The sequence below is a fragment of the Brienomyrus brachyistius genome, chromosome 16, assembly GCF_023856365.1.
Source record: "Brienomyrus brachyistius isolate T26 chromosome 16, BBRACH_0.4, whole genome shotgun sequence".
Taxonomy (NCBI): Eukaryota; Metazoa; Chordata; class Actinopteri; order Osteoglossiformes; family Mormyridae; genus Brienomyrus; species Brienomyrus brachyistius.
In genome coordinates, this window is record NC_064548.1 from 16858793 (window position 1) to 16886659 (window position 27867).

The following is a 27867-nucleotide window of genomic DNA, read 5'->3' on the forward strand; positions in this document are numbered from 1 at the left end:
CCTGAATGCAGACAGAAGCAAAAACAACATTTTTCTTCCTCCAACACCGTTTTTGGTCCAAAGCTGCCAATCGCAGTTCTCCGTAAATAACTCATGGTGTACGAGGCAGAAAACTAGCCCTGAGTCACTGTTTAGTACACCCTCTTAACTTACACCATAATCCCACTCTCCCGTCCCTTACAGAAAATCCATCACGGCAGAGAGGCTCCTGAAAGGCGCAGGGTTATCTGTCCATCGTGAGTGAAACGGGGGCCCAGGACACAAGGCCAGCAGAAGCTAAACAGAGCAGTTTGACATGATCCCGCACGATGCAGGGAACGGGCCAGCAGATCACCGGCGTCAGCTGAGTCACAATGCCGCAGAGAATATCTCAGCATGCTCTCATCTGGAACACGTTACACGCCAAAGGCAGAAGCCCTGCAGGAAGTTGCGGAGTCGAGTGCGGCGTGACGTCCGATGCAGTCACAGCCGTGTCGGATTGTTAAAAGCACTTTATGAGATGAGCTCACCCGCTGTGCCGAACTTGGCAGGATCTCCCGCCTTGCGCTTAATAGAAGAAGTAAAGCTGCAGAAATCCATTGCTTTTCTTCCCCACATGCTGCATTTGCACAAGTGATCCTCGTGGGGGTGCTAGCAATCTGCCCTTCTCCCGCAGTGAAAGAGTGGAATGTGCATGGCCCTGACAACCCCCCCCCCCCCCCAACTATGGTGGCCCAGCTGACAAGGCGTTGAGTACTGTTAGAGCCAAAGGGTGTAGGGTGGGGGTGGGGGTACTGTGAAATTGGGGCATCTGCTGATCCCCCCGCCGCCTTTTCTCAGAAGTGGATTTTAATCCCAAATGCAGCAAACAGCCCACAGTTGAGTTATATCAGGGCACTTATTCTCCTTCACGGTGATTTAAAAAAAATAATAATAACAACAACAACAACAGATACACGCGGATGAGCAAACATCAGTCCAAGGACGGCCCTCGAACCTGCACTCGCAGATGAATACAGCGACCTTGTGTCTCCGCCCAACCATGTGACAGACACATCATTCCTCCCCTGGCTGTTCCCACCAACCGGTGTGGGGTGGGGGGGGCCACTCCGCAGGGATGTCACAGAGGATGAATCCCTCCCCCCTCCCCTCTCACTGGGGCAACGAAGAGAGGGCGCTGTTGTGTAACCACTGATGAGAGGTGGAAGGGCTATAAATCAGCCGCCCCCCACACTTTATTCCAAAAAATCTCTCAGCAAATGGACATATTCTGATCATGTGACAGGGGTGATGTATGAATGACCTCTGCTTTGAGACGAGGGATGACAGCAGAATGAATTCCAGCAAGAGGCTGATGTCTAAGAGAAATTACAAAATCTTTGATAAAAAAAAAAACCAACATAATAATTTTTAGAAAAACTTTGATTTACTTTTTCGATCTTAAAGGCACTAAATGTCAGATTGATGGTCTCTAACTACAGTGTATCTGAGTTTTGGAACCCCATTTTCTGCAGTCCATGCCACTGGGATCCGCACATTGGGGCATTTACTGGGGTCACAGGGACAATGTCCCTGGCTAAAAGCTGACTGGCCACCAGAGTGCCCCCTCCCTTGTCACTCACAGATTCCAACGATATAATTGGATAATGATAAGGTTTGCTCTTCTGTATGCTCTTATGCCCCAATCAATAGCCCCATCCTACAGCTGACCTGCTGCAGGTTCAGCTGACCCCAGACCTGCACTGCTACACGGCATGCAATTTCGCCCTGTCAGCGCTTCGGAGGGTGGTAACTGATAGGCTGAAGGACTCGACCCTTGAGCATTCATTCATTCTCGGCATTCATGAGAAACTCACTGGATCACCCATCCATTCCTGGAAGCACAAAAAAGACCCTGCTCCCCTCAGCCCCCAGTGGTGTAAGGAATAAAATCTGGAGCAGATTACATTTAAGTATATGATCCATTCAAGATAAGGGCACAACAAAAGGCCTTGCCTTAAAACCCACATATCTATTCAGCATATCATTGTGTGTGATGGAGGTGTATCTCCTCTGTGTTCCTACTGAATCTATGTCCACAAGTTCAGGCTCCCCATCAACGGGTAGGGACATTGCTACACAATGCAGGACAAAGGTCTGTTTTGTACCATTTCCTTTGTTATATTTAGACAAGAAGAGCTTAGATGTTCTGGGGTGTGGTAATGAGTGCCCTCATCCACCTATATCTCATTTCTAATAATATAAAGAAGATTCCTGCTTACATCTCTGCCCCAGACAGTGCAGACTAAACACCAAGATCTTCTCATTGCCTTTGTAGTCCCAACACCCATGTCATTTTCTCCCTCTTTTGACAGAACTGAAACATTACTTTCTTGTGCTTCTTCTTTGCCAAAACCAAAAGGCCTCCTTCTGTCCTCTCATTGCCATTTTATATTGTTCGGTTCTTAGAGTCTTATGGTTATACATGCAAAACTACTACTTTGCACAAGATCTTTCGAAAAACAGTACATGATTAATACCCAATACATTTTCTAAAGCAACACTTGAACAAAGAAAAGCACTAGATAAAGGCCAGCGATGGACTTGCATCCTGTCCAGGATGTCCAGCTACCTTGTACCTATGTGTTTATGCGGTCCAGGCCTGTGTGTGTTTGTGTGTATTAGGCAGGGAGCTCTCAAAATTAATGGGTTTGAAAGTCACACATGCACAAAAAAACAAAACTAAAACCATTCAAACATTGCATTGTTAAAAAAAAAAAACTATGCAAAATGAATGCACCCCACAAATGAACCATGCATCCCTCACCGTCCACACATAAACATCCATCCAGAGATGGGGAGACAGAGATTTGTCTCTGTATACAGAGACAAAAGATGGCACGGAGGTGGAGCAAGTAAGTGCTGACTGATGTGTATGAAGTAAATTTGACCGGGGGCATTCAAGTGTGTCTCCCGAAAGTAAGCTGTGCATTTGTCATCCTGGAATGAGCTGATCACGCTGCTCATACCTCAGTACCTCCAACCAAACACGCTTCTCCTGCACTGATTTCGCAGAGTTCATCCCACAATCTGTAGCTTAAATACTGCTTAGTGTCACAGGTGACTGAGCGTGCTATTTTGACGAAACACTTTCAGCTAACCACTCTAACCCCCGCAGGAAAGGTTCTTGACAACTTCTTTTCCATTAGCTAGTTCTACCATTTAGCCACGCGTGCTACATGTGCTTGCTAATTAAAATGTTAAACTGGCAACAGTCGGTCTTAATGAGGCTGCCACGTGCGACTGGTGTTGCCGGTACCAGATGCACGGAGACGTGGATGCACGTGTGAGAGTCCTCGGTTCATTAACGAGAAAGAAGTGCCCTGATGGGTTTACACCTTACGCCTCATAAAAGGAGGCCCCGTGAGGCCTCATCACGCAAAGGGGAACATCGGGAAGCCTAAAGTATTGCTGTGAGAGGTGCTGTCAAAATGCCAGGACTCCTGAGCTTAATCTGATTCCCGAGTCCCTCGGATTATTTAAATGAACAGAATTAGCCACGAATTAGAGTGTTCAGTCTCAAAATTAATACACACAAATAAACATTATATTTATTTTCAAAAATTTGATAAGTGATGATACAGCATCCTCAGCTTCAGCGATGGACCCTACAATGGCTACAACGAAAGTGCTTTTCACTGCAGCCATAAGAAACTATGAGGATTTTGCAAGCACAATAGGAACAGCAGGAAATCATGTAGGCCAGGGGATGGCGCCGCACAGAGATGCTGTTTGTTTGGGTTTGACATGCCGTTCCCATTGATTCGGAGGCTGTGTGATATGAGGAGCCTCAGTGAGAAGCGGTTAAGCTCAGGAGGAGCCTGCTGGAATGACAGGGAACAGCAGAAGTCAACAGAGCCAAAGTACACTGTACTTTCCATAGGTAGGCGACATGTAAGCAGCTCAATTCAGACAGATAATTCACCATATGAGTTGGAGAAAGCAATCCTATAGGTCACTGCTAAAGCTCTGAGCTGCAATGATGCTATTAGACCACAGTGGATGCAGGTAATTTATTGAAGAATATGAGGCAACTCAAATGAAACAGATCCACCCCCCTCAGCCACCCCAAGTGCCTCCATTTCAAAATGAAGAGGAAGAAGCTGCTTTTGAGATGAGGTAAGAACTGAATGCAATATACTAAAAAAAAAAGACTTTGCTGACATTTTCCCAGAGTCTGTTTTGATTTTGGCTTCAACCCAGGCTTGACTGAAAGAAACATTTTTCTCCATGAGTTGCCCCAGAGTGGGAATAACGGCATCAACGAGAAAGCAAGGCGGCCCACAGTTTCTCTGAGAAGCCATGGACTCTGAAAGTGCTGAGACAGAAAAGTTGAGGTGCTGTCAGAGGGCCCCGCTGTTGGACATTTAAGTGAAGACTCTACGGTAACTTCTAGCTAGACCTGAGTACCTTTGCACAGTTCTAGTCGCTTAGGGTAGCACTTTCTGTTGAACCAATAAACACATTTTACATTACGTTTTACACATTTACCGGACCCTTTTGTCAAAAGTGGCATACAAGTGAGGCAAATGGCACATTGCAAACATACTTGCTGTCAAGCAGTCAACTTAGGCATAAATGCAGCCAGGCTGAGCTTCCAATGAACACCCAGTTACAAGTGTAAGCAGAATTGGAGCAGTAACCACACAACATCTTCTAACAAAGCAAGGACCTAAAAAGAAAGTTCAAGGACCAGAAGTGCAACATAGAAATATTAAGTGAACATACAGAGGCACCATGATAACAGAAGAAATAATGGAACACCTTTGACTTAGGCCTAGCGCAGCCAGAGCTCTAAGGAGCCATTCACTTCACACTATTTTTTAATTTGGCATTTTATATCTCATATGGATGCCATTAATCTGATATTATTCTTCCGCCTAGCCTTCAAGGGAAGTGCCCCCTGGAGGTAGGATTCTGTCAGCTATATCACCATACGGGAGCACGGGGGGGAAAAAGAACCCTCAGCGGCCTCAATTTACATCTGATTTATGAAGCCGCCAGGGGCCAGGGAAAAGAGTGATGCAGCAAAGACAGGAAACGACAAAAAGAGCTGGACATGCTGTGCGAAGTGACTAATCTCAGCGCATTGTTTTTCTGAGGGAACGCAAGAGAGGAAACCCATCCTCTGTATCTGAACACGAAAAACGATGCTGCGATAGTCATATCGTATTAACATGATTAGTGTTAAGGGCGACAGCAGGTCCAAACAGAATCAGTTTAACTGAGTTCCAAGCGCTCCTAAGGGCAATATGCTTTTACCCCATGACAGCCTCCTTTCTTCACAGGAAGCTGCCTCACAATATTGGCACAACCTGTTAAACTGATTCTTGAAGTGTAGCTATATCTGGCAAGTTCTCGCTGCAAAGAGTTTTTGCTGTGCAGAGTTTAACGCACAGTATGCTGGCTATGGCTAATACACCACGGGCCGAACAGAGGTGCTGACCTGAGCCCGAACCATATCAATTCTCTTCTCCAGATTTTTATCGGGCTAAATGTTTGATAATAATGGCGGATGTAATATATCATTAAACACTGACGAGACATTAATACTGAATGATTGTCAATTTGTGATTATACCAGTGCTTTACTGAATGAAACGAACCTCCAAACAACACCAAATTTAAAGTGCATTCTTTGATGAAAAAAAGCATGTTAGAAATGAACTGAAATCAGTTAGTTTTTTACAGGATATAATACTATATTTCCATTTCCAGTCAATCATTAAGAACCCTATTATATTATGCATGTCTTTATGTGTGATTACTGACTCTGAGTTTGTCTAGACTTTTAGGATGTAAGTACGACGTGGATACGTTTGTTTTTGCACTCTTTTGGTGCTAATTTTTGGATTTAGTTAGGAAGTTAGCTTTAGTTCGTTGTTACCACCCCCCCCCCCCCCCATTCAGCGAAGGAAAGGTCACTTTTTTTTTTGTAAGATCCACACACAATGTTGTTTTTCCGTCCCTCACATCTCACGTCACGACTCTCATCTACTAGACCAGCAAGATATGAGGAAAACTTGCAATGTGTGATAACACTGTTCAGTACTGCAGTAGCAATATGACTTGCAATAAATAAACAAATATTGAAGCACGCATATTAGCTATACAGTTCCTATATCTTTCTGCTTTAATAGCTACACTGCTTACATAGACCCTAAACACTGAATAGCCTATGCCCACTGAATACAGAAACTAAATAAATTATTTCTAACATGTTTTTATTTAACAAACTGCACATGAATACCCAGACAAACAGATTTAAATGGGACATTATAACCATAAAACATCTCTTGAAAGAAAAAAAATATCTGGGGGGGAAAAAAACAACTTAAATAATTAAATAAATATAAATTAAACACGGCAATTTAAAATAACTGCAATGTCTCCCATTACAATCATCAAGGGCCTTGACTATCCAGCTGAATATACATTATTAATCTAAATGTAAACAAATTAATTGAAATAAATCATAAATACACACCTTATAGAAAAAAATATATAAAGGTAATTTATTGACGTAAACACTGGCTGTTGGTAAGGGTGGGACTTACGGGGAAACTTGAAACTCACAATTGTATCATGATTGTTTCAAACTGCTGATCGACATGTTACAAGAGGAAGGAATTTGTATGGCGGAACAGATTTCACATGACAGCTCCATCTGACAGATCAAATGTTCGCAGTCTGAGTGTGAATTTATGTTGTGTGTAAATAAAAATTTTCTTATTCATTTTTGTGATGTGTTTATCGCGTATGTTCATATCGCGATGATGATTAAAATATAATTTATCGGCCAACTCTAATGTCTACTCACAATAAATAAAACTCATGTCCCTGGTCTTTACCATATGCAATTACAAACACAGTGTATCATGGCTCAGCCCTTGTCTTAAAAGTAACCCTTAGTAATAATACCAGGTTAAGTGTGGTACTGTAAGTATGAATGAAGCATTGCTACGCAGCACCTTCTCTGGTGAGAGAACCCCTTTCTCATAAATGTTTTAAGAGAACTTATTGGTGCTTGATCTGTGGGATTTCCCATGCTAATACCATCGTGGATCCTTAGTATTGGTGGATTTAATAAGCCAAGCAATATATCGATGTGACCCGAGTACTGACCTCACATGTAACAGACAGAACTGGTTGCCAATAAACAATGTAGGATTAGTGGTAGAAACACATGAATGGTTTGCATTTGAATAATGATATCAAACTGTGAAAACAGAAATGTTAATACGACAGTCATGAAATTACCCCATGGAAGCATCTTGGTACTTCAGTATCAGGTAGCTGACATATGATAAAGTACTGCTGTTATTCCTAATGACTTGATAGGATATGTATTAATTTTGTTAATAAAATACCTACAAAAACAGTAACAGTTGGATATGGAAGCTTTTCTGCTGAATAGACCTGACAATCAAAACATTTCAGTTAAGCTGAGACCAACCTAATAAAAAAGTAGAATTTAATTCCTTAGACATAATATGGAAAATGTAGATTGCAATTCAGGGCCTGCTGAGGTGAAATACACCTGTAATTAATCTTTAGCTGACATAGGCATATGTAGTATAGTGGTTCAGCTGGTAGCATTGTAGTCTCACGGCCCCAACATCATGTGATCGATTCCCACTCTGCCTCTGTATTTGACATTTGACTGTTCTATCTATGACTGCATGGGTTTACTGCCACAATCCAAACATAAGAATGGGTGTCTAAGGTCCTTAGCATATGTGTGGCCTCTGTGTCCTAGAGTGGGCTCCTGGATAGCAGTTACTCTGAACTGGACGAGCAGATATAGAAAATGAATAAATTTCTGAAGTAGAATTGCTCCCATGAATTTTAAAGTACTGATGATAAGAAGAATAGTGAAACTCGTTTTTGAACCACTAGAGGGTTGTGGAGAGTCTGGAGACTATCCTAGGAAGCCCAGAGCACACCCTGGATGAGATGGCAGTCAGACACAGAGCACACACACACACACACACAGTCAAGTATTATGTCTGGTCTGGCTTATGGTAGAAAGCAAATGATACATAAACCTGAAGTTTTGAAATTTAATATCATCAAAATCGTGCAACTTAGCCAAGAACAATGCATCCAGGAATTTATCCCTGCATCGCTCCAATATAAAACACGTTTCTGCTTTGTAATTTGACACTTGCTTCGCACTATGAGTGAACGCAGAAAATTTACCAAACTAGAATTCCAACTAGAGCATTCTTCAGAAGAGGGGCACATCAAAACAGCATCCATAATTCTGAAGAAGCTGGAACCTGCAACTTATTACTCTTACACAGACAGCAAAATATCAGTCCATAGACACCATTCAATCTCTTCCTCTTTTAGTCTTTCAGTTGGGTATGGACCAGAAATAAGGTCTTGGACCTCATCCTGGCAAGATAATAAGCAAAAGAAATATGTTTATATAGGATAATACTATAAAAAAAAATGTTTTATATTAAAAAAATTTTTTTTAAAAAAAAAAAGCATAAATTAACTAAATGGGAGATATAAATCAGATAAATGCTTGGAAATAAGCTAGTGCAATTCAACCAGATCTATGTCGATGGGGAAAACAGTGTGGTCCAAAAACACAAAAATGAACCACTGGATCATAAACACACATTTTTTCATTACAGGTCATCACATACTGTAGCAAGAAAAAAAAAACCTCATAGTTGAAAATTAAGGAAAATTCTGACCGAGAAAAGGACAAGTCTGCCATAGTTTCTTGGACTAAAGAAGCAAGAAGGCTGGTCACAGAAACTCAAATTCAAATGTTGAAAACATAAAAGCAGCATCACCACACAACACAGTAATGGGGATCAAGCAGGGACAGGGAGAAGGGAAATAAATACAGTAAAACCTCGGATTGCGAGCATAATTCGTTCCAGAAACGTGCTCTTAATCCAAAGCACTTGTATATCAAAGCGAATTTTCCCATTAGAAATAATGGGAACTTAGATGATTCGTTCCACAACCTAAAAATAATCATATAAAATGATTAATACAAAATATAAAGTAAAAATACATAAAACAAATTAAGCTGCACTTCCATCCATCCATCCATCCATTTTCCAAACCGCTTATCCTATTGGGTCGCGGGGGGTCCGGAGCCTATCCCGGAAGCAATGGGCACGAGGCTGGGAACAACCCAGGATGGGGGGGCCAGCCCATCGCAGGGCACACTCACACACCATTCACTCTCACATGCATTCCTATGGGCAATTTAGCAAGTCCAATTAGCCTCAGCATGTTTTTGGACTGTGGGGGGAAACCGGAGTACCCGGAGGAAACCCCACGACGACATGGGGAGAACATGCAAACTCCACACACATGTGGCCCAGGCGGGGATTCGAACCTGGGTCCCAGAAGTGTGAGGCAACAGTGCTAACCACTGCACCACCATGCCGCCCCATAAGCTGCACTTCATCTTTGAAAAGAATCGTGGATGGTGTGAGGGAGACGAGAGAGAGAAGAAGAGGGTTATTTTGTAGCACTTTCACTATAACTAACGGAATCACTGCTATCTGTTGGCTCACTGGAATATTTTTATTTTTGTGTGACTTTACCAATGAACCTATACAATGACAGCCGCTTTTGCCTCCTTTCCGATTTAGCATAAATGTGGACATTGCATTGTCGTTAAACAGACTCACTCGCACTGCTACGCCCTTATTTGGGTGGTTCTTTTCTACTAAAGTGTGACTATAGTGTGTACAAGTGTGTATATGAGTGAGGCACGCTGACTGAGACCGAGCATGAGAGACGATTACCCCCAATCCCGCAGTGAGAGAGAGAGAGAATCATCAGCTCAGTTGTGACCATGTGACCCTCAGCAGACAAAGCGTATATGTAATATTCGTATTGCAAGACCTCACTTGTTTATCAAGTTAAAATTAATAAAAAATTTTTGCTCGTCTTGCAAAACGCTTGCAAACCAAGCTACTTGCAATCCAAGGTTTGACTGTAATGCCGAATAGAAGGGATTACACTTCTCGAGAGAGATCATATGTCATTCAGAATTATGTTCAAGTATTTTAAGCACTATTTATAGAACAAAATAAAAACTTACTTCAGCAATAACACATTCTCAGACCAACTTTGATGAAAATGATTACAGCGTGTGCTTTAAATATTGTAATTTATTGTTATTGTTTTAGTCGTAAAAGTGATGCTCCCTTTTCAACACTAATGTCTTGTTACATTTGGTAAGCAATACCTCAGTGTAAAAGTACATGCCTTTAGGGGAAAATCTATTGTTTTCAAGCCCATGAAAAAGTCACTGAGGCATAACAAGGACGTCTGTCTGTCTGTCTGTCTATCTATCATACAAAGATACACTATCTGAATAGAAGTTTTGGGACACCGACTATTACACCTACGGGATCTTTTTTGACATCCCAATCTACAGTAAATCCCAAGGCGTCAATATGGAATTGGTCCCCACTTTGCAGCTACAACAGTTGCCACTCTTCTGGGAAGGCTTTCCACAAGATTTTAGAGTGTTCTTGTGGTATTTTTTGCCTATTCATCCAGAAGAGCATTTTGAGGTCAGGAACTGATGCTGGATGTGAAGGCCTGGCTCACAAATTCCATTATAGTTCATCCCAAAGATGTTTGATGGGGTTGAAGTCAGGGTTCTTCCATACCAGACTCACTCAACCATGTCTTTATGGACCTTGCTTTGAGCACTGGGGCAGAGTCATGCTGGAACAGAAAGGACCTTCCTCACACTGTTCCCACAAAGCTGGAAACATGGAATTGTCCATAATGTTTTGGTATACTGAAGCATTAAGAGATCCCTTAACTGGAACTAAGAGGCCTAACCCACCCCCCAGAAAAAAACAACCCCATACCCTTATTCCTCCTCCAGCACACTTTACAGTTGGCACAATGCAATCAAGCAGATAACGTTCTCCTGGCATCCACCAAACTCAGACTCGTCCATCAGACTGCCAGACAGAGCAGCATGGTTCATCACTCCACAGAACACATTTCCTCTGCTCCAGAGTCCAGTGGCGTGCTTTACACCACTCCATCTGATGCTTGGCATTGCACTATGCGCCTTAGCACTCCGCGATCCTGCTCTGTTACTTTATGTAGTCTGCCACTTTGTAGCTGAGTTTCTGTTGTTCCTAAATGCTTCCACTTTGCAATAATACCACTTATAGTTGACCGTGGAATATTTAGCAGGGAAAAACTTTTACAAAAATGACATATTGCAAAGGTAGCATCCTATGACAGTACCACGCTTGAATTCACTGAGCTTTTAAGAAAAAATTCTTTTACAAATGCTTCTAAACCTGACTGTATGGCTAGATGCTCAGTTTTATACACCTGTGGCAAAGGGTCTGAATGAAACACCCAGTATTCCCAATACTTTTGGTCCGGCACACATTCTGAGTTCCAAAACATTGACATTGATCAAATGAAGAAGCCAGCAAGAAGAATTTGAAGGGTCTAGCACCATAGCTAAAGATTATAATTTTTTTTTAATAATGAAATTGCCAAGTGATAAATATAAAATTGCAAATACCAATCGGGAGAATCCTATTATTCTAGGAACGTGTTCCCTCTATGCAGGCAGCTAACGTCAAGGTAAATGAGGTTGAGCTTAAAATAATGACACAGTGAAAATTAACACTTAATTAAAAACCTAACTTTAAACATAAATTATGATTCAGATTTTATTTTGCCTACAAAAATTGATTCTAATTAACTTTAGTGTATAATAAGATGAAAGTGAGTCACATTAGGTAAACACAGATGGTGACAATATCACATAAATCTGTTTAATAAGAGTCCCAGGCCCATTCCTAAGAGGTTCAGTTAAATATTAGCAGTTCATATTAATTATTAATTATCAGCAATTAGCTGGGTACTTTAAGATATGGATATTGACATCAAATTAAATTACAATAACATTACCCTTCAAAACCAAGCAGTTCCTTACATATTTGGATCTCACACAGCAGAAATTTTAAACAGTTTGAATAGCAGCGCTCAAAAGTCATTTATTGAGGATATTTTTAAGTCTTATCATATTCCCTCTTTTAACCAATGTCATATTCATTGTCATATTTTATTTTTCCAGTCCTGTTTCCTCGTCACAGTCCACAGACATGTGTAAACAACCCAGCAGCATTGAGCTGCCCTTATACTATGGCGCTGTTGAATTCTCAAATCTGACTGGTGAGAAAGTTGCTGACTAATTTTCTATGACCCCCAAGTAGTGCCAGGCGAATCACAGTAGTGAATCAACGTGCAATTATAATCTTAAGTGCTTACTAACATTACTTAAAATTCTGAACATGGAACACAATGTATAATTAACGGAAACATTAAAAACTAAGAAATTGCTACAAACATCAGGAATGGACTGTTAATCTGTCTCAGGCTTTACTGCACCTCATAATTCCAGGGAAAGGCTCTCAATCACCTGCAACTGTTCATCAAAAACAAAGAACATCAAGTGATTGAAAGAATTGAAAGGTCATTCCATCATAGTGACAGCATCTTTTATTATAATTTTTTACAACTGATATAATTAGTCTATGGTAATTTATGAGCAATCATACTTGTGGACTTTATGGTGAAAAGAGCTGCTCTGTAGTATTCAGGGTGAGTGCCAGCGATGTCCCTGTTCTAACATGGGGATGTGTGTTCCTCTAAAGACTGGCGCCGCTTCCCCAAGCTAGCATCTCCCCAGACAGCATCCGTCACTGGTGCCCCTGCAGATCTTCTCCCCCTGCTGCCTGCCTGTGTTTTATCCTGCTGCAGTAGACAACAGTGCTGTTTATCTTGCTGTCGGGTGCATTAAAGACTTGGCAGCCTGCCGGCTGTTGGTAATGCACGTCGCAGGTTGCAACGGTGCATGCTGAGATGCTGGGTATGCCATTGTGACGTTTGGACGGAGGCCAGGTCTCTTGGGGAGAAGCGCGTCTGTAAGTGTGACATTATTCCTTGGGACATATCATTGTAGACTGATTGATAGGCCATCTGTTTGGCTGCAAAAGCCCTTGATCTGAGACTGGAGCACTGGCCTCTTCTCAGACCTTCCACACCCAAAGCATACCATTCTCCTCTCTATTTCCCTCCTTCCACTTCCCTCTGTCACACCACCCCTGTACCCTCAGGGAGGTGTGCCTCAACGGGCCTGCACTATGTGCCTGCAATTGGAAGGTCACCTGTTCAAATCCCATCCTCAGCAGAATAGTTACATCTCTGTTGTAAGGCCCTTAACCCCCCCCCCCCCCCCCTCCAAAAAAAAAATAAATAAAAAATAATGGTCCAGGGGCACCAAATAAATCACTGACCCTGTGCTCTAACCCCAAGCTTCAGTCTAAACTATTTTTTATATCCGTGTTATGTCTCAAAGGAACGCAAGAAAGTACATTCGAAAACTAACATTCCAGTTTACTCATATTTTTGCAAATGACAAATCAATCATCGTTTCATTTTGATCACCAGCTGCCTGCAGTAAATGGGTCTAAGTGAATGTCCCAAACACTGTTTAGCTTTAAAGCTAAATCTGAGACGAAATGTAAATGAGTCGTAGGCATGTTAGCACTTGGCTAACTCTGAAAGGATGTACGACCTTCTCCATGCTGCAGAGCTGTATTAAACAGGCAGCAAGCTTACACCACCATCACATGTTTATTAGTACCTTTCAGGCAGTGCTTAAAAATTACAGCTACACAGCATTTCCCAGCTGTATTTATGCTGGAGGCACTGGATTTAGAGTTACCCCAAAAATCCCCCCCCCCCCCCCACCTCACTGCGGAATGCAAAGCAGCTCTTTTTCATTCACATGTCAGTGTTCTTTCTCGGGTGACTGACCTTGATAAGCCCTGAAACAGTGACTCTAAACATCACACTAGTGGGTCCACTAACAAATAACCTCTAGGTTCAGAACAGCAGCAACCATGAGACCTGACATAGCTCAGCTGAGCCCCATGGAGACACACACACACACACACACACGCACACACACACACATACACAATAATCGCATGCTTTAAACACTGTGCCATACATACAAGGTCCTCCTTCAGAGAAATTCACATTGCACATATACATTCCCCTCTCCGTTCTCCTCCCATAAGACCCTGGAGATATAAAGCAGCTAATTATCACTGAATAATACTGGGAAGCTCAAACTGAAATGCAATGGCTTGCGAGAAGCTAGCTGTACACATGAAATATTGATCTTCACGTAGGCGAGGATCCATGGTGTTCTTACAGATACAGCTGTGTAGGTAGTTACATCATATCCCGCCCCCCAGCCCACTCATAAGAAACCAAGGCCGATCAGAGATGCAGAGCTGATATTATAGAGGAAGAGAATTGTGAGAAGGGAAATAGTTGTGAGGACAAACAACTATTGTGAGGACAAAAAGGGTACTTGAAGAATAACCCTTACATGGCACTTTTCAGGGGAGACATTAAAGTTTCAAATACAGCCAAGGACACCATTAAATGGAATTATTCATAATTATATACCATCTATTAAAAGTGTTTATATGTTTATGAAAGCCTATAAGATGCACAGGGACTGGCCAACCTATTGTCCAGAAAGCTGCAGACCTGCTCAGTACGGCTTTGAAATGAAAGCCGGTGAGATACTGTTTGGGGGAAACTTGCAGCTGCACTGCAAACAACAGCGTCGAGCGCCATTATTGTGTGCTGTTTGTAAATAAACAAACCACATCTGGCTCCTCGGTACAAGGTTCTGGGACTTTGCATTTCTTAGCAGAATTAGAATAATCAGATTTTTTTTCCCCGTGGATCTCAGTCTCAGCCTGTTGTTAAAGGCCAGGGGTCCCCAAACATTTGTCTTAAGGGCCAAATTCCATTAGCAACACCAAGTCAAAGTCTACTGTGTCCGACAAAATTCACCAAGCGTCCAAGATTGCAAAGTTCGGAGTCAGTCAGTTGGAGACCCCTGTCATAGGCAGTCATAAGCCACAATGCAAGTGGTGAGTGCCACTGAGTTATAACAAACATGGTTACAGGGGTGTTACACGAGCCCTTGGCATGGTGCCCCCAAAACAGAGCAAGCTGACGTGTATCACATCTCCATGTCAACTGTACTTTATGCACTATAATTAAGCAGGGATGTTCAACATGGTAAAACTGCCCAGAAGAAGAAGGAACAGGATGCACAGTGCTGTAGATGCTACCGCAGAAGCTGTGTCCCTTCGTCTCCCGGTGCGACAGATGTTCTTCAGGCACTAGAACCACACAAATGGCCCAATGAGCTTTCACACAGTGGTTAAGAAGGTCATTGACAACCATAATATAATCACATAAACAGGAAGGGGCCTGCGAAGGGTTGGTGCCTCATCCTGGGTTATTCCCAGCCTTGTGCCTGTTGTTTCCCTGGACCCTTACAACCCTATACAGAAAAAGCCATCTAGAAGATGAATGGTGGAATAGATGGATGGATGGATGGATGTTAGAGCATTTATATCACGGTATTTATCAAATTATATCAGTTTCACGGTATACAGCGGAATTTTTTTAAAGTATGACTGGGCGTTTACCACATTTTACAGTATTTTACAGGACACATTTTTGCTTTACATTTTTGCATTGTTCCCAGATTAATTATATTATTTTATTATTAGCCGTTGCGCCTATCAGCTACCTTAATGATAACTTACGGCTAATGTGTTTGTCGGCTAACCGCTTATAGATAAACGGCCAAGTTTTTTTGATAAGTGTTTAATAGTTCAGTGTTGCTGGAACGCGAGCTTTACTGACCTTGCGAAATTTCTCATAAAGACAAGGATGTCGGTCTTTAAGATACTTCGCCAGGTTTGACGTGCTACTTGACTTCGTCGCCACAACTTTGTAGCACTGTTAACAAGGAGGCTTATTGACATCCTTAGCCTTTCCGTGCTTGTCTGCAAAATACTTCGAAAGGGCATTTTGCGTTTCTTTTTTTTCTTATTTTTTGTTACTAAAGCAGCTCGTGAAGTGCCTTCAACTGCACCATGTTCGGCCAACTCGGTATGTGTGTGTTAACCAGCGCAAATGTGTTCAGCGGCTATTGAGAGGAGGGGAGGGACTGAGCGAGTGTGTGTGTGTGCACGTGCGCTGTAGTGGTGCTGTGTGAAGTGTGGCGAATGAAGCAAAAACTGCACTGTTGGTATTAATAATGGTGAAAATGAGTATCTAATCAGATACTAATTTTTAATATCGATTAGTATCTGAGAATCGATTTTTGACAACCCCAGTGTCTCATGATTTTCAAATCCAACATCAGATATATTTTCCATTTCTGATCTTTCGCGGTACATTTTTAGTGGTGTAGCAGTGAAAAAGACCCCCCTTAAACAGTTTCCATCTGCGCCACTTTAGCAGCGTTGTTTAGGCTATTTACAACGGCATTGCGGTATAAGAGAAATTCATATCATAACAATAATAAAAAATGTTTTTCGGTATATACCGGTATACCGGCCAACACAAATGGATCTAAATAAATTTGGCTCTTACTGATGCTCAGAGATCAACCCAGCACTAAGCAGGCATGATGCCATTAGTTTCTTTGTTTTTAGTATGTATAATTGTGTGTCCTTAATATTTCAACATAAGCAAAATACACAAACTTTGGAAAAAATGGAAAAAAAAAAAAAAAAAACTGTCATCTCCTCTGCAAACTTACTCATGTTGAATTTCCTTGAGTTTGGTTGCTGTGGGGTTAAGGATTTTGCATTAAAAAGAATGTCAACTGAACATCCCAGCGAAGATAGAATATGTGTACATGTACATTTGTGTGCATGTTTGTCAACAAATAAACACTCTTTCCTCTGTTGCAGGAAGCACTGTTACTTTACCTGCCTGCATCCTATAGAGTTGTTTTTACACATCTGTCATTATATTTGCCTACACACAAGGCTGGAAGCTGGAGCCCATTTTTATTTCAAAAGAATGGCATTTCTAGGGTCTGAGCAAAGACAGGATTGGCCATCCTTCTATGACAGCAGGGTTCACAAACCCTATTTGTGGAAAACCCAAGAGAATCTTGGCAATCAACATAAAAAGGCTGGGGATTCAGTAAGCACTCCACCCGCTGAAGTCCTCCAAGGCAACAATACTGTGCTCTGTAGATTAACTCTCTTATGGGATTGTGCACAAGACCATATTAAATTGCACAGTAAATTCGACCATTCAAAAAGAGTGCCATTTCTGTGCCAGACAGTAAAAGACCACTACTTATCACCACATATACTCAGTGACTTGTACATTTAACGAGAAATTGAATTTCACGCTCTTTTTGCAGGAATAAAGGCCAACACGTATGAAGTACCTGGAGTTCTTATACACCGCTGAGTTACGGTAAATCAGATTCCACTGACTCCACTTTATGCAATCAAGAAATCATCAAGCCAAAGCAGGTACGCTGCCAGTTGTCCCCAGTGTGCCATAAAAGGACCACAAACGAAATCAGGGCACAGACTTCAGATCATGTGCGGGCTCCCACGCATACCGGAATTCTCTTTCAATTGATTTTTCACATGTGAAATCTGATATAATTAGATAGTATAAATAAATAAATGAGCTGAAAAGCTTTTCTTTGAGTGTATGATGGCAGCAGAGGGAGTCAACAAATTGAAAATAAATTGAATTAGATTATTCCTGTTGATACTCTAGCCTTAGGAAAACTGTTTAACAAGGTAGTGGCAAACTCAAAAGGAGTCAGCTAGAGATGAAAGTAGAACACAGCCAGCCATAGACATTTGCAGTTTACCTACAGCACCTAAGTCTTTTAAAGACTTACAATTACTATTGTAGTCCAACGTTCTTCCCCGGCATGTCCGTTTGAACTGGCTGGAGAATTTTATCCACAATACAATTATGAGGCTACATTATCTGTTCACTCTATGTCCTTTAAAGTAAAACTTCACTCTGCATAATATTCAACCCAAGGCAACAGGAGGAGCGACAGCGAGTTATATCCTCAAAGCCTTGCCGTACTCCACCTCCCCCCCCCCCCCCCCCCCCCCCCGACCCCGACCCCCTGCAGGCTTTCAATTACAGATCTTGAGTCTAGTGGAGTTCCTCCTGATGAGCAGATTATGCTGGTCTCATTTTGGTAGGACGGTGCAACCATGAACTCCGCTGCCCTATCTGTCTACAGCAGGGCCACCCATTAATCATAGCATCTAGGTCATCTGGTCCACCTGATTGCTGTCTGTTTTCCAGCAGAGGATCTCAGCAAAGCCACCCAGCTCAAGGGATGGAGAACAGGCACTATCCCAAGTAAACAGACTTACTACCACCTAGCTTCCCCTACTTCTGCTGTTCTTGGTGTAACATAATGTGGCATAATAACTAGTGTGACCCATAATTTGACCAGCCCAGTCACTCAGCTTATCACTGTCCAATGCTAATATCACAATGACAAGAACAGCTAACAGTTCTCGGCTTTCTCAAGGACACACTCTTCAGGGTAGTGTATTACAGTTTCATTTAGCAGCTTAGTCACTATATTTACAGTAAGCAACTTACAATTTTAATCCTCTTTATGCAGCTAGGTAATTTTAATTAAGTGCTGAAGGTCTTTCCATGTAATAGATCAATACCGTTAACTGCTCGACCACAGTAAGTGCCAGCAGAGCAAGATACCAAAGGCCCCTCAACCAAAAACAACCTGTGGAAACAGAAGCAAGTCCTGTATAATTGTACAGCACTAAAAAAAACCTAAATTAATGTAGGCTAATATATATTTTTTACTGGTCATGGTGGAAGATGAGGTAATTACATTTAATTGCCTATAAAGACAACCAAATTGAAACTGACCCTTTTATTCCCCCCGTCTTTTCATAACAACGAGGGAAATTAGAAACCCAAGTGGATGTAATCTTTAACAGCATCTCAGGAAGCAATAGATGTTAATTAACTGGTATTGAATTACAGCAGTTTTTGACCCTCTGCGGGAAGTAGTACGGAAGCCCACATGGGGGCGTTTCCATTATGTTCGCTAAACACAGAGAGTGCTAAAATTATACAGGAATCACATCGAAGTTCGCGTTGCTGGGCAATGCATGCCACTCGCAAGCGAGCTAAACACTCACTTCCTTGTGTGAGATCGCAGCGTTCCATCGTGGGCATGTCGTACACGTCTATATATACTCGCTTCCATCTGTGTGAGTTGGCCCACTGGCGAGCTCCACATACGTAGGGAACAGGATGCGGTTGTCATAAAGTTAAGAAGTTTCTGTTCAAAGAATGGATCCTTCGTCTTTACTCGTACTTCCATCTGTCACCTAACATTACGCTTCTATTTGAAACAGATTGCGCTCCGCCAAAATGGTCCAAATCTTCCATAATAGTAACTAACTTCCTGTAAATGATATTCATTTAGTCATTCAGGAGCACTGAGAATACCTTTGGGGTTTCAATTAATATTGCATATTCTTCTGGAAAAAAAGGCATGGCAGCTTAAATGTTTGTCATCCCCACTAAATCTTTAAAAACATCTCATCCGATAATCACTCTAACGGATCTTGCACCTACTAAAAATACTGGTTGTATTTCTTTTGCATACAAAATCAGTAGCGGAAAGTGTATGAAAGTTCTGTGTCAATGATAGATATGATTACTTAGGACTACATTAGAATCACATTAATTATTGTATTGAGAGTTCAGTTCAGTTGTGTGAAATGAGGATATTAGTTCATTAATGTTGACAGTAAAATGCAATTTTGTAACATTTTCACTGAATAAAAACAAAACATGTCAATGCAATACACAAAAGAACACAACTGGTTGCTGGTACAAATAAAATATAAAAATGACTTAACCCGCATTGGTACTAATGGGTAATATTGTACATTCACCTTTTTTTTGTAACAAGCTTATCAAATATGTGATTCTGAAGTCTGGTTATAGGAAAGCAAAAACATTTACGATGCTTGAAACATCTAAAAAATACTTACAGGGTGGTGTTTAGCTCATTGGTTAGGCTGTAATGTCTTTGATCAGAAGGTCACCAATTCAAACTCCAAGATCAGCAGTGCGATTTAACTGTTCAGCCTTTGATTAAAGCTTTTAACCTGTACAGTAGCCTCTCCAGGGACAGTCTGACCCTGCTGCCTTGAAAAATGTATGTCACTTTGGGATGTTTTCAAGTTCATAAGAGGAAAAATCAAAGCAGATGACAAACGCTGGAAGTAGTATGCCCCGAATTTAACTCAGCAGCCAAAAAGCTGCATCACAAACTCTTAGACAAGGCAGAAGCTTGGGACCATAAATCTTTAAAGATGTGAGTGTTTTAGAGAGTTCTTAAAGTTCAACCCTGAATATTTTAATGGGCTTTATTAGCAAAATGTGGTAATGAAAATGTGGTTATTGTTATATTGAACTCAAAGTTAAAAGTTTTGGCAAAAAGTTCTAAGAGAAAATGTTTTAAATGTTTAGTTTAAGACAGGGAGAAAGCCTTCTCAGGCTCAGAGACATATCCGGTAAACACCTAACTAGCATCAGGATAAATTTGTGTCTGATAAAACTGTGTCAGCAGGAGACAAATTTGTGTGCAATAAAATTGTCTCAGTGGCAGCCCCAGAAAACTACTGTAGAGTTAATAACCACAAGATTGTGTAAAACTTTACAATGCAGTGATTCCCAATTCGTTCTTTGGGGACTCACAGACAGTACACATTTTTGTCCGACAGGGAGCAAAAATGTGGACTGTCTGGCAGGTAGCAGAGAGGGAGCAAAAATGTGGACTTTCTGGCAGGTAGCAGAGAGGGAGCAAAAATGTGGACTGTCTGGCAGGTAGCAGAGAGGGAGCAAAAATGCAACCCGTCTATGGGTCCCCAAGGACTGGGTTTGGAAACACTGCTTTACAGGTCTCAGCCCCAGTATCACAAAGAACCTGACTGGGGTCCAGCGGTCACAGATGACCTACCTGTGACCAGCAGCTCAGTGGTCCGCCGCACCACAAATGCCCCGAACTTTAATTCACACGTGTAATTTCCTATGTCATCTTCTCGCACATCCTGGATTGACAGCGTATCCTTTCTGTTCACGATACTTTGCCTCCATTGCTTTGGCTTGCATTCCTTGAAGACAAGGTAAAAAAGATGGTGTAGCAAAGTTGCATTTCCATGGCAATAAGCAAAAAAAAAAAAAGTCAGCAGAACATTTGGCTTTGGAATATGCCTCAAATAATTGATGATGAAAGTGGACTTTCCATTAATGATAATGGCTTTATTTGAATAGATAATTAAAGTGATCATTGTCACCCATGCTGAGTACAGTACCATTGTGGAGACAGGATGTAGGCATTGCTATCCTACTACAGAAGTCCCCACCTGAAAGTGACTGGGGCTCTGCTGCTTCTCATACCCCAGAAAGCAGAACTCTAATGGACCTTAGCCGGTACACGTCTCTTAATTTCATTCACCAAGAAACTGGAAAAGACCTGTGCCTATGTAATCCTAAGCTGGGATGAGCTGCCCTGGGTTTCTCCCAGCAAGATGGTCTGTCTTTCCCTTGAAAAATTACCATAAAACAGTCATACCATACATAGGGACTAAAGCTGTGCTGAAAGGGGGGACTGACGTTAACAGTAACAAGCAAAAGTCAGATCATGATTGGCGTATAATGCATGACTTCTCTCTCACACACACAGAAAAACACACAGGCTCATGCACTAAACACACATTCAGATGGAAAAATTAATATGATTCAAATACTTAGAGAAGCGTACATCATTTATCATTCATATTTAGCACAGCATACTGTGAAAGTTTCTCCCTATCATAGACTAGTGAGTGACAGCTTGTGCAGACATTATGATAATCAAAGATACCATGATCTCATTAGCAGGCAGGCTAATTGTGTGTTGCTTGAATGTGTTAAAATTAATGTTTTTTTTGCTTCACATTTCCATGATCTAAAGGTGCAAAATACAGACCTACTCTGAAACTGATATGATTCTCCCCAGCTCAGCAGTAGGTGCAATATGGGAATGTGATGAAGCCTACTGACAGTGCTGATGCTCTCTTACCTTGTACCAAATGATCTCTGGGTCCTTCCCCGGTTGTACGTAGTCCTCAATGTCAGGGCAGGAGATTTCTTTGCTTTTACTTAACTCGGCTTTCTCAAAGTACCTCATTTTGGAGTTGTAGCAGAGGTCCGAGTCATTCTCCGCCACGGTCAGAGACATCGACACCTTCATGCAGTATGAGGAATTCCTGCAAGAGTGAAAGTGAAAGGATTCAGCAAATTAATTACTCACTAATTAATTGCATGTTGGTCTTGCAGATCAAGAGAGACACGTTGAGGACAGGTTGCAAAACTGTAAAACGTTTTATTTTTCATCAATATGAAAACTTAATACAGCGATATAAATTAATATAATATGCTATTAGTTTACTGGTATGGTTACTTAGTTTGAATAGTGCTGTTACATTGCTCTTAATCACTTGAAAGGAACTATGGTAAGTGCTTTTAAATGCTAGCTTATATTAAATAAACTGAAGTGAATGGAAATGAAATTTCCTCTATGTGACACATTTGCTAATGCATCAGCAACTCTGATGATGTGGAAAAGGCAAATCATTGGCATGACATGGTTAGGGTTGCAATGTGTCAACAATGGCACCCTAGAAAATTAAAATGAATAACAAGATAAATATATCTTCCATTACAATTTAGTGGAGGAAAACCAAGTCACCTGCTACCTTTTAATGAGGTTGGAAATAAGAAAATTACTTTCAATCGGAGCTGGCATACGCCTGTGGACCCATGATTTAAAATAATTTCCACAATAAGTAACAATTATGAAGGAAAGAATGTCGGTTAATGATAAAGGAATGTAGAAAAAAAGCAATGACACTAGCATCCTTAAAGCAATACTGAAGACAATAAAAACACATAGTTTCATTGAAGGTTGCATTTTTAATGCCAATTTCCAACACTGAGAATTAAAACAAACAAAAAAAATGTAATTTCCAAGGCAATACCAATGCCAGAAGATTACATTCATTTCCAGCATTGACAAGACTAAGTTAAAAATATAATACAAAAAAACACCACAATTTCTAAGCCAATGCCAAGATTGTCGAGATTCAATTAATTGTTGACACAGTAAGTATCCAACAAATGGGATGTCCAAACACTGCATAATATACTTATGGAATAAAATAAGCTGCCTGGAGTCATTGGTAAGGACACAGCGCGATCATTGTTAAGCCATTTGTTATGGAGACCAAAGAGCTATGTGTAGTTGTGTCCTCATATCCGCTATCACTGCTGGCTGGCCTGCTGCAGCCACTCAGCTCACCGCCCTGGGGCTGCTGTGTGACTGGCAATCAAGATGCAGGCAGTTTCTTTGGGAAAAGCTACTTTTCAACAGCAATATACCAGCCATACAGACTGCATGTCACATCAAACAACTCATATTTTTCACTTCTATTTTTGAAAAATTTGAATGGCTCCAGTGAAATTATGTTTTGAAAGTTTTCTTCTTTATAATGCATTGAGAAGTTACTACTATAGTGCTCTGGGCACACAGCTGTGAGAAACAGTCCAGTCACGTTAACTGGGTCATGTGATGCATGGAATGGTTCGGTTTTTTTTATTATTATTATTATTATTATTATTATTATTATTTTACCAGACAATACAAGTAATAGCACCAGGCACGATCATAGAACAGTCATCGCCACCATCTAAAAGAGTGAGAATTAGTTCAGGGCAGGGGTCAGCATTACATGAAATGAGAGACATTGCAGAGTGTGCATGAAGAATAAAAAAGACTGGGCTACGACTGCTGAGCTTGAACACACTCAAGTGCACGGTGACAGCTCTTGGGTCAGACACTAAACAGGGTTATCTTGTCCCTGCGTCCCCATTCTGCGGTATGTAGATCATGTAGAGCAAGATAAGTATTGGAGGATCAAATATTACCAATTCAGACATCTTTTGTGTCTATAATAAATATTGATTATGCTTTATTATCCTTGTCCCCTGGTACTTCAGCGGGTGTCAGCGGGCCGCCTTGTAGCCTCATACCTTTAACGCTGTGAGATTGATTTCGGCCTATTTTGTAGGTGGAGCTTGTATGTTCTCCACATGTCCAAGTGGATTTACCTCAGGGTCTCCTGCTTCCACCCACAGTGCAAAACTCTGTGTTTCTAAATGCCCCTTAGTCTGTGTTTAGACCCTGTGATGGACTGGCATGCGTTCCAGAGTGTTCCCTGCGTTCCCTGTGCTTCCTGGGATAGACTCCAAGCTCGCCGTAAGAGTGTGCTGGAAAAGTTGTTCTGAGAGGAATAAAAAAATAAATAAATAACTAAATAAATGCATTTGTATTGAACTGAGCAAATTGAGATTGAGTTAAAAAAGGTTTGAACATCTCTCCCCCTCTTTATTACTCAGAGATGATGAGGCCAGGCCATCCATCGTACCCCACATTTATGGATGAGCATATCACCCAGGTCCAGGCCTGCAATATGGTCTTTGCTTTTGAATAAACAAACCATGCTATGAATTCAAAGAACACTGTTGCATCCACTTCTTTATCATTTGTATATATGTTCTGGTTTTCACTAAACACTTTATTTGCCCGGTGAAACTGCTGTGTTTACACACACACACACACACACACACACACACACACACACGTAGGGTATACCTATCCTTATGGGGCCCGCTCATTCCCTTCTATGGGAAGAATGCTAACGCTAACTATGACAACCTTAACCCCCACCCTGCCCTAACCATGACCATAAGTAACCAAGCAAAATACAAGAGTTTTTGCATTTTTAGTTTTTTCATAGCAGTCACTGATTTTTATAAAATAGAGCTTTCCCTTATGGGGACCAGGAAACCGGTCACCATAAGGGAAAAAAATGGATATTTATCACGTTATGGGGACATTGTGTCCCCATAAGGATGGGTATACCTGCTCACACATACATACAGACACAGACACGCACACACACAGTGCTGCTCTTAGTCTCTCGTAAACAAGCCACTCATCAGTTTAATGGCAACAAGGGCACAATTACTGTGACCCTTGATGTCGAATTTAACAGATATCTTTCCAGATGTAAATAAAAGACAAACATCAATTCCCAACAAAGTAATAAAAAATGTCTGAGTCACTGTTTATAGAAAAAAATGCAGTTTTGGTGCAGGACATAAAGGAGTTACAGTACTAGGGAAAAAGACGAGGTATAAAATATAGCACTTTCTCTCAAATCTCCCCATACAGTATCAGTGTTCCTCACTGCACCACCAGAAGTACTTATCAAGAATCTCATCATATTTAGATTACAAATCTGTCTTAATAAGAGCATCTGGCAAATAAATGAATAATAGGGAATGATAAGGAGTTTCCACCTTGACCACCACACAATGGGACAATGAGCAACAGTGGAGAGGGATTTTTCACGAACAATGCGGCCTTTACACCCAGGCAATCCACTTATCTGAGGGCTGCTTGTTGTCCGCTCCATTGAGAATGTATAAAAGAGCTGTGTTGTGTTTGCTCACCCATTTAGGTACGAATGAGGATGAGCTGAGCTGAAAAGATGAGCCCAGCTATTACCAATTATCTAGCACAAAGGAAAAGGGATGGGGAGAAGAAGGGGAAAATATTCCAGGAAGGAATAGAGGAGGACGGCGATCAAAGTCAGCCCGGGTGGAGACTGATCGTTCTCTTTGCGTTGAAGAGTATGACAGACAGCTGGACAAATCCGATGCTTTTAATGTGCGACATCATGGATGTACAAGTGCGCAACAAGGGGGAAACTGTTTCAGCGGTCAGCAATATCGAATGTTTGAGTAAATTTTATAAGACGTTTAGTCCATAGGTTGTTAGGATGCATTATTAGCCACTAAAAACACTGACTGATGTATTAATGGGATGTAACAGAGAGTACATCGATTTTATTAGCACATCTAATATTGTGCTTTTTCCCCCGAATGATGAGCAACTTAGTGTAATTTGTCAGTTTAGAAGGGCCAAAGTAACAGATATGACAGGGACAAATTGCCACTTTCTCCTCCCAGACCAAAACAAATAGCATCATCAGCTACGACGGTGTGTTATCGAGTTCTTTCGGAGCCCAGGATTACTCAGCAGTCCTGGACTTCATTGAGGTACAAGACCAGAAAACAAGGAGATTTTTAAAAAAGAAATCAATGGACTGTCTTTTTCTGGAGCTAATGATCCTTCACTATAATATACATATCCGACATATGACCTAAAACTAACCCTACATTTTTTTTTGATTCCCCTCGTAAAAAGACATAAAATACACAATTTATATCAACATATCCAGAATTAACATATTCTACACTGATGAACATTACGGGTTTACATCTTATTAATAAGTCAGTTGTATATTTGTTTTGCACTTTGTAATTCTCTCAGATTAAAAGCCACTTCCTGATTTTACAATTTGCTTTTTACTTATTCATACCGGCACATTGTGAACCATGTCAAAGACCTTCGCGGAGCTGGAAGTAAAACATTAATGTTGCTGTGAAGATGTATTTTTCTCAACTGGAAATAAACAGTGTGTGTGATATTCTACAGTACATTTTAAAGGTGAATGTGGCGCATTTAAGATGAGGCTGTGGCCACCCGTAATACTGATACTGTACTGCTGCATAAACAAATTAGCAGAAGAAGACTGTATATTTTTTGCATTCATACCCATAATGCATCATTCTGCCCTTTGGTGATGCATCCACTTAGAGGCCACACACTTAAATCCTCTTAAAAGTTTAAATCTCTTTTCTGGGCCCATTTTATATGCTACAGTAGCTGCTGGATACACACAATCAGAGAGAGGGCATATGTGTCCCTGTCTGCATTCCTAGCTTGAACCTTCAACAAAAAGCTCTAGACATTGGTACATAAAGCTGAAGTGTGTCTGCATCTGTTTATGAATATGCAATGCGATGTGTTACCTTACAGGGGAAACGTATTACGGAGCATGCAGCACAGCCACGGAAGAATATAATAAATATTTTAGTATTACACTGTCAGCTACTGCTCAGTCCACTGCCAGAAAAATAAGCAAACGCAGCCGCTTTTGTAGACCCACAATCTCCAAAGGCTAATGTTAAGGCTAGTGGGTTATTTATACAGTATGTTGACAAAGTAACATTTTTTTCTGAAAAGGAAACAAATTCCTGGAATGTAAAATCCATTAAAGACTGAAGTTTACAGCTGACCTAAGGCATTTAAATAATAAAAAAATGATGTGAACCAAAGTGTACGTGAAACTGCGAGAAACCACACTGAACATATTGCATTGCTGTTCTGATGCCTAAATATGGCTTTTCGGACAAAAGTGAGTCTACCTAAAACAAATTAGAAAGATTAATTAACTTATTTTTAATAAAATAAGTTTCACTATGGGTCTTGGATTGCTATTTATTTAATATATTTATATTTAAATTCATATGAGAATAACACAGTGAAATCACCCGACAATGCTCTGCTTCACATTTATACCAGTTGGACTCATTACAGCTTAATAGTGCCATTCACTGCATATTGTTTGCAAGATTATATTTCAGGTGGATCACAGGGAATTTTAAACGGAGCGTCCATATAGTTAAATTCTGTCATTCGGTGTCTGTCTGACCTAGCCAGCAATTTCATAAAGATTATGGGGAATTTGACATTAAGCAAACATACATGATTGCTCAGTTAAGCCACTGAGTGGTCCCAGCGCATCATCATATTGTGACACAAGATGTCACAAGATATCAGAAAACCTCCGATTCAGCTACACAGAAGGATTTTCCAACAGAAAAGGCCCTGCACAGCTTTTAGCCATCCTAAAACTCTATGCGCTTC

At 41.0% G+C, this 27867-nt stretch overlaps 1 protein-coding gene across 2 annotated transcripts in view; it reads right to left on the reverse strand.

The window, feature by feature from the left end:
* LOC125710190 (interleukin-1 receptor accessory protein-like 1) overlaps positions 1–27867 on the reverse strand; it is a 261530-nt gene that overhangs the window by 99384 nt on the left and 134279 nt on the right. For both annotated transcript variants that reach the window (XM_048979622.1, XM_048979621.1), the window contains exons 4-5: positions 22051–22237; positions 20947–21100 (exon numbers count right to left, since the gene is read on the reverse strand). In XM_048979622.1, the coding sequence (XP_048835579.1) occupies positions 20947–21100; positions 22051–22237 (341 nt within the window). The remainder of the gene's footprint in view (positions 1–20946; positions 21101–22050; positions 22238–27867) is intronic.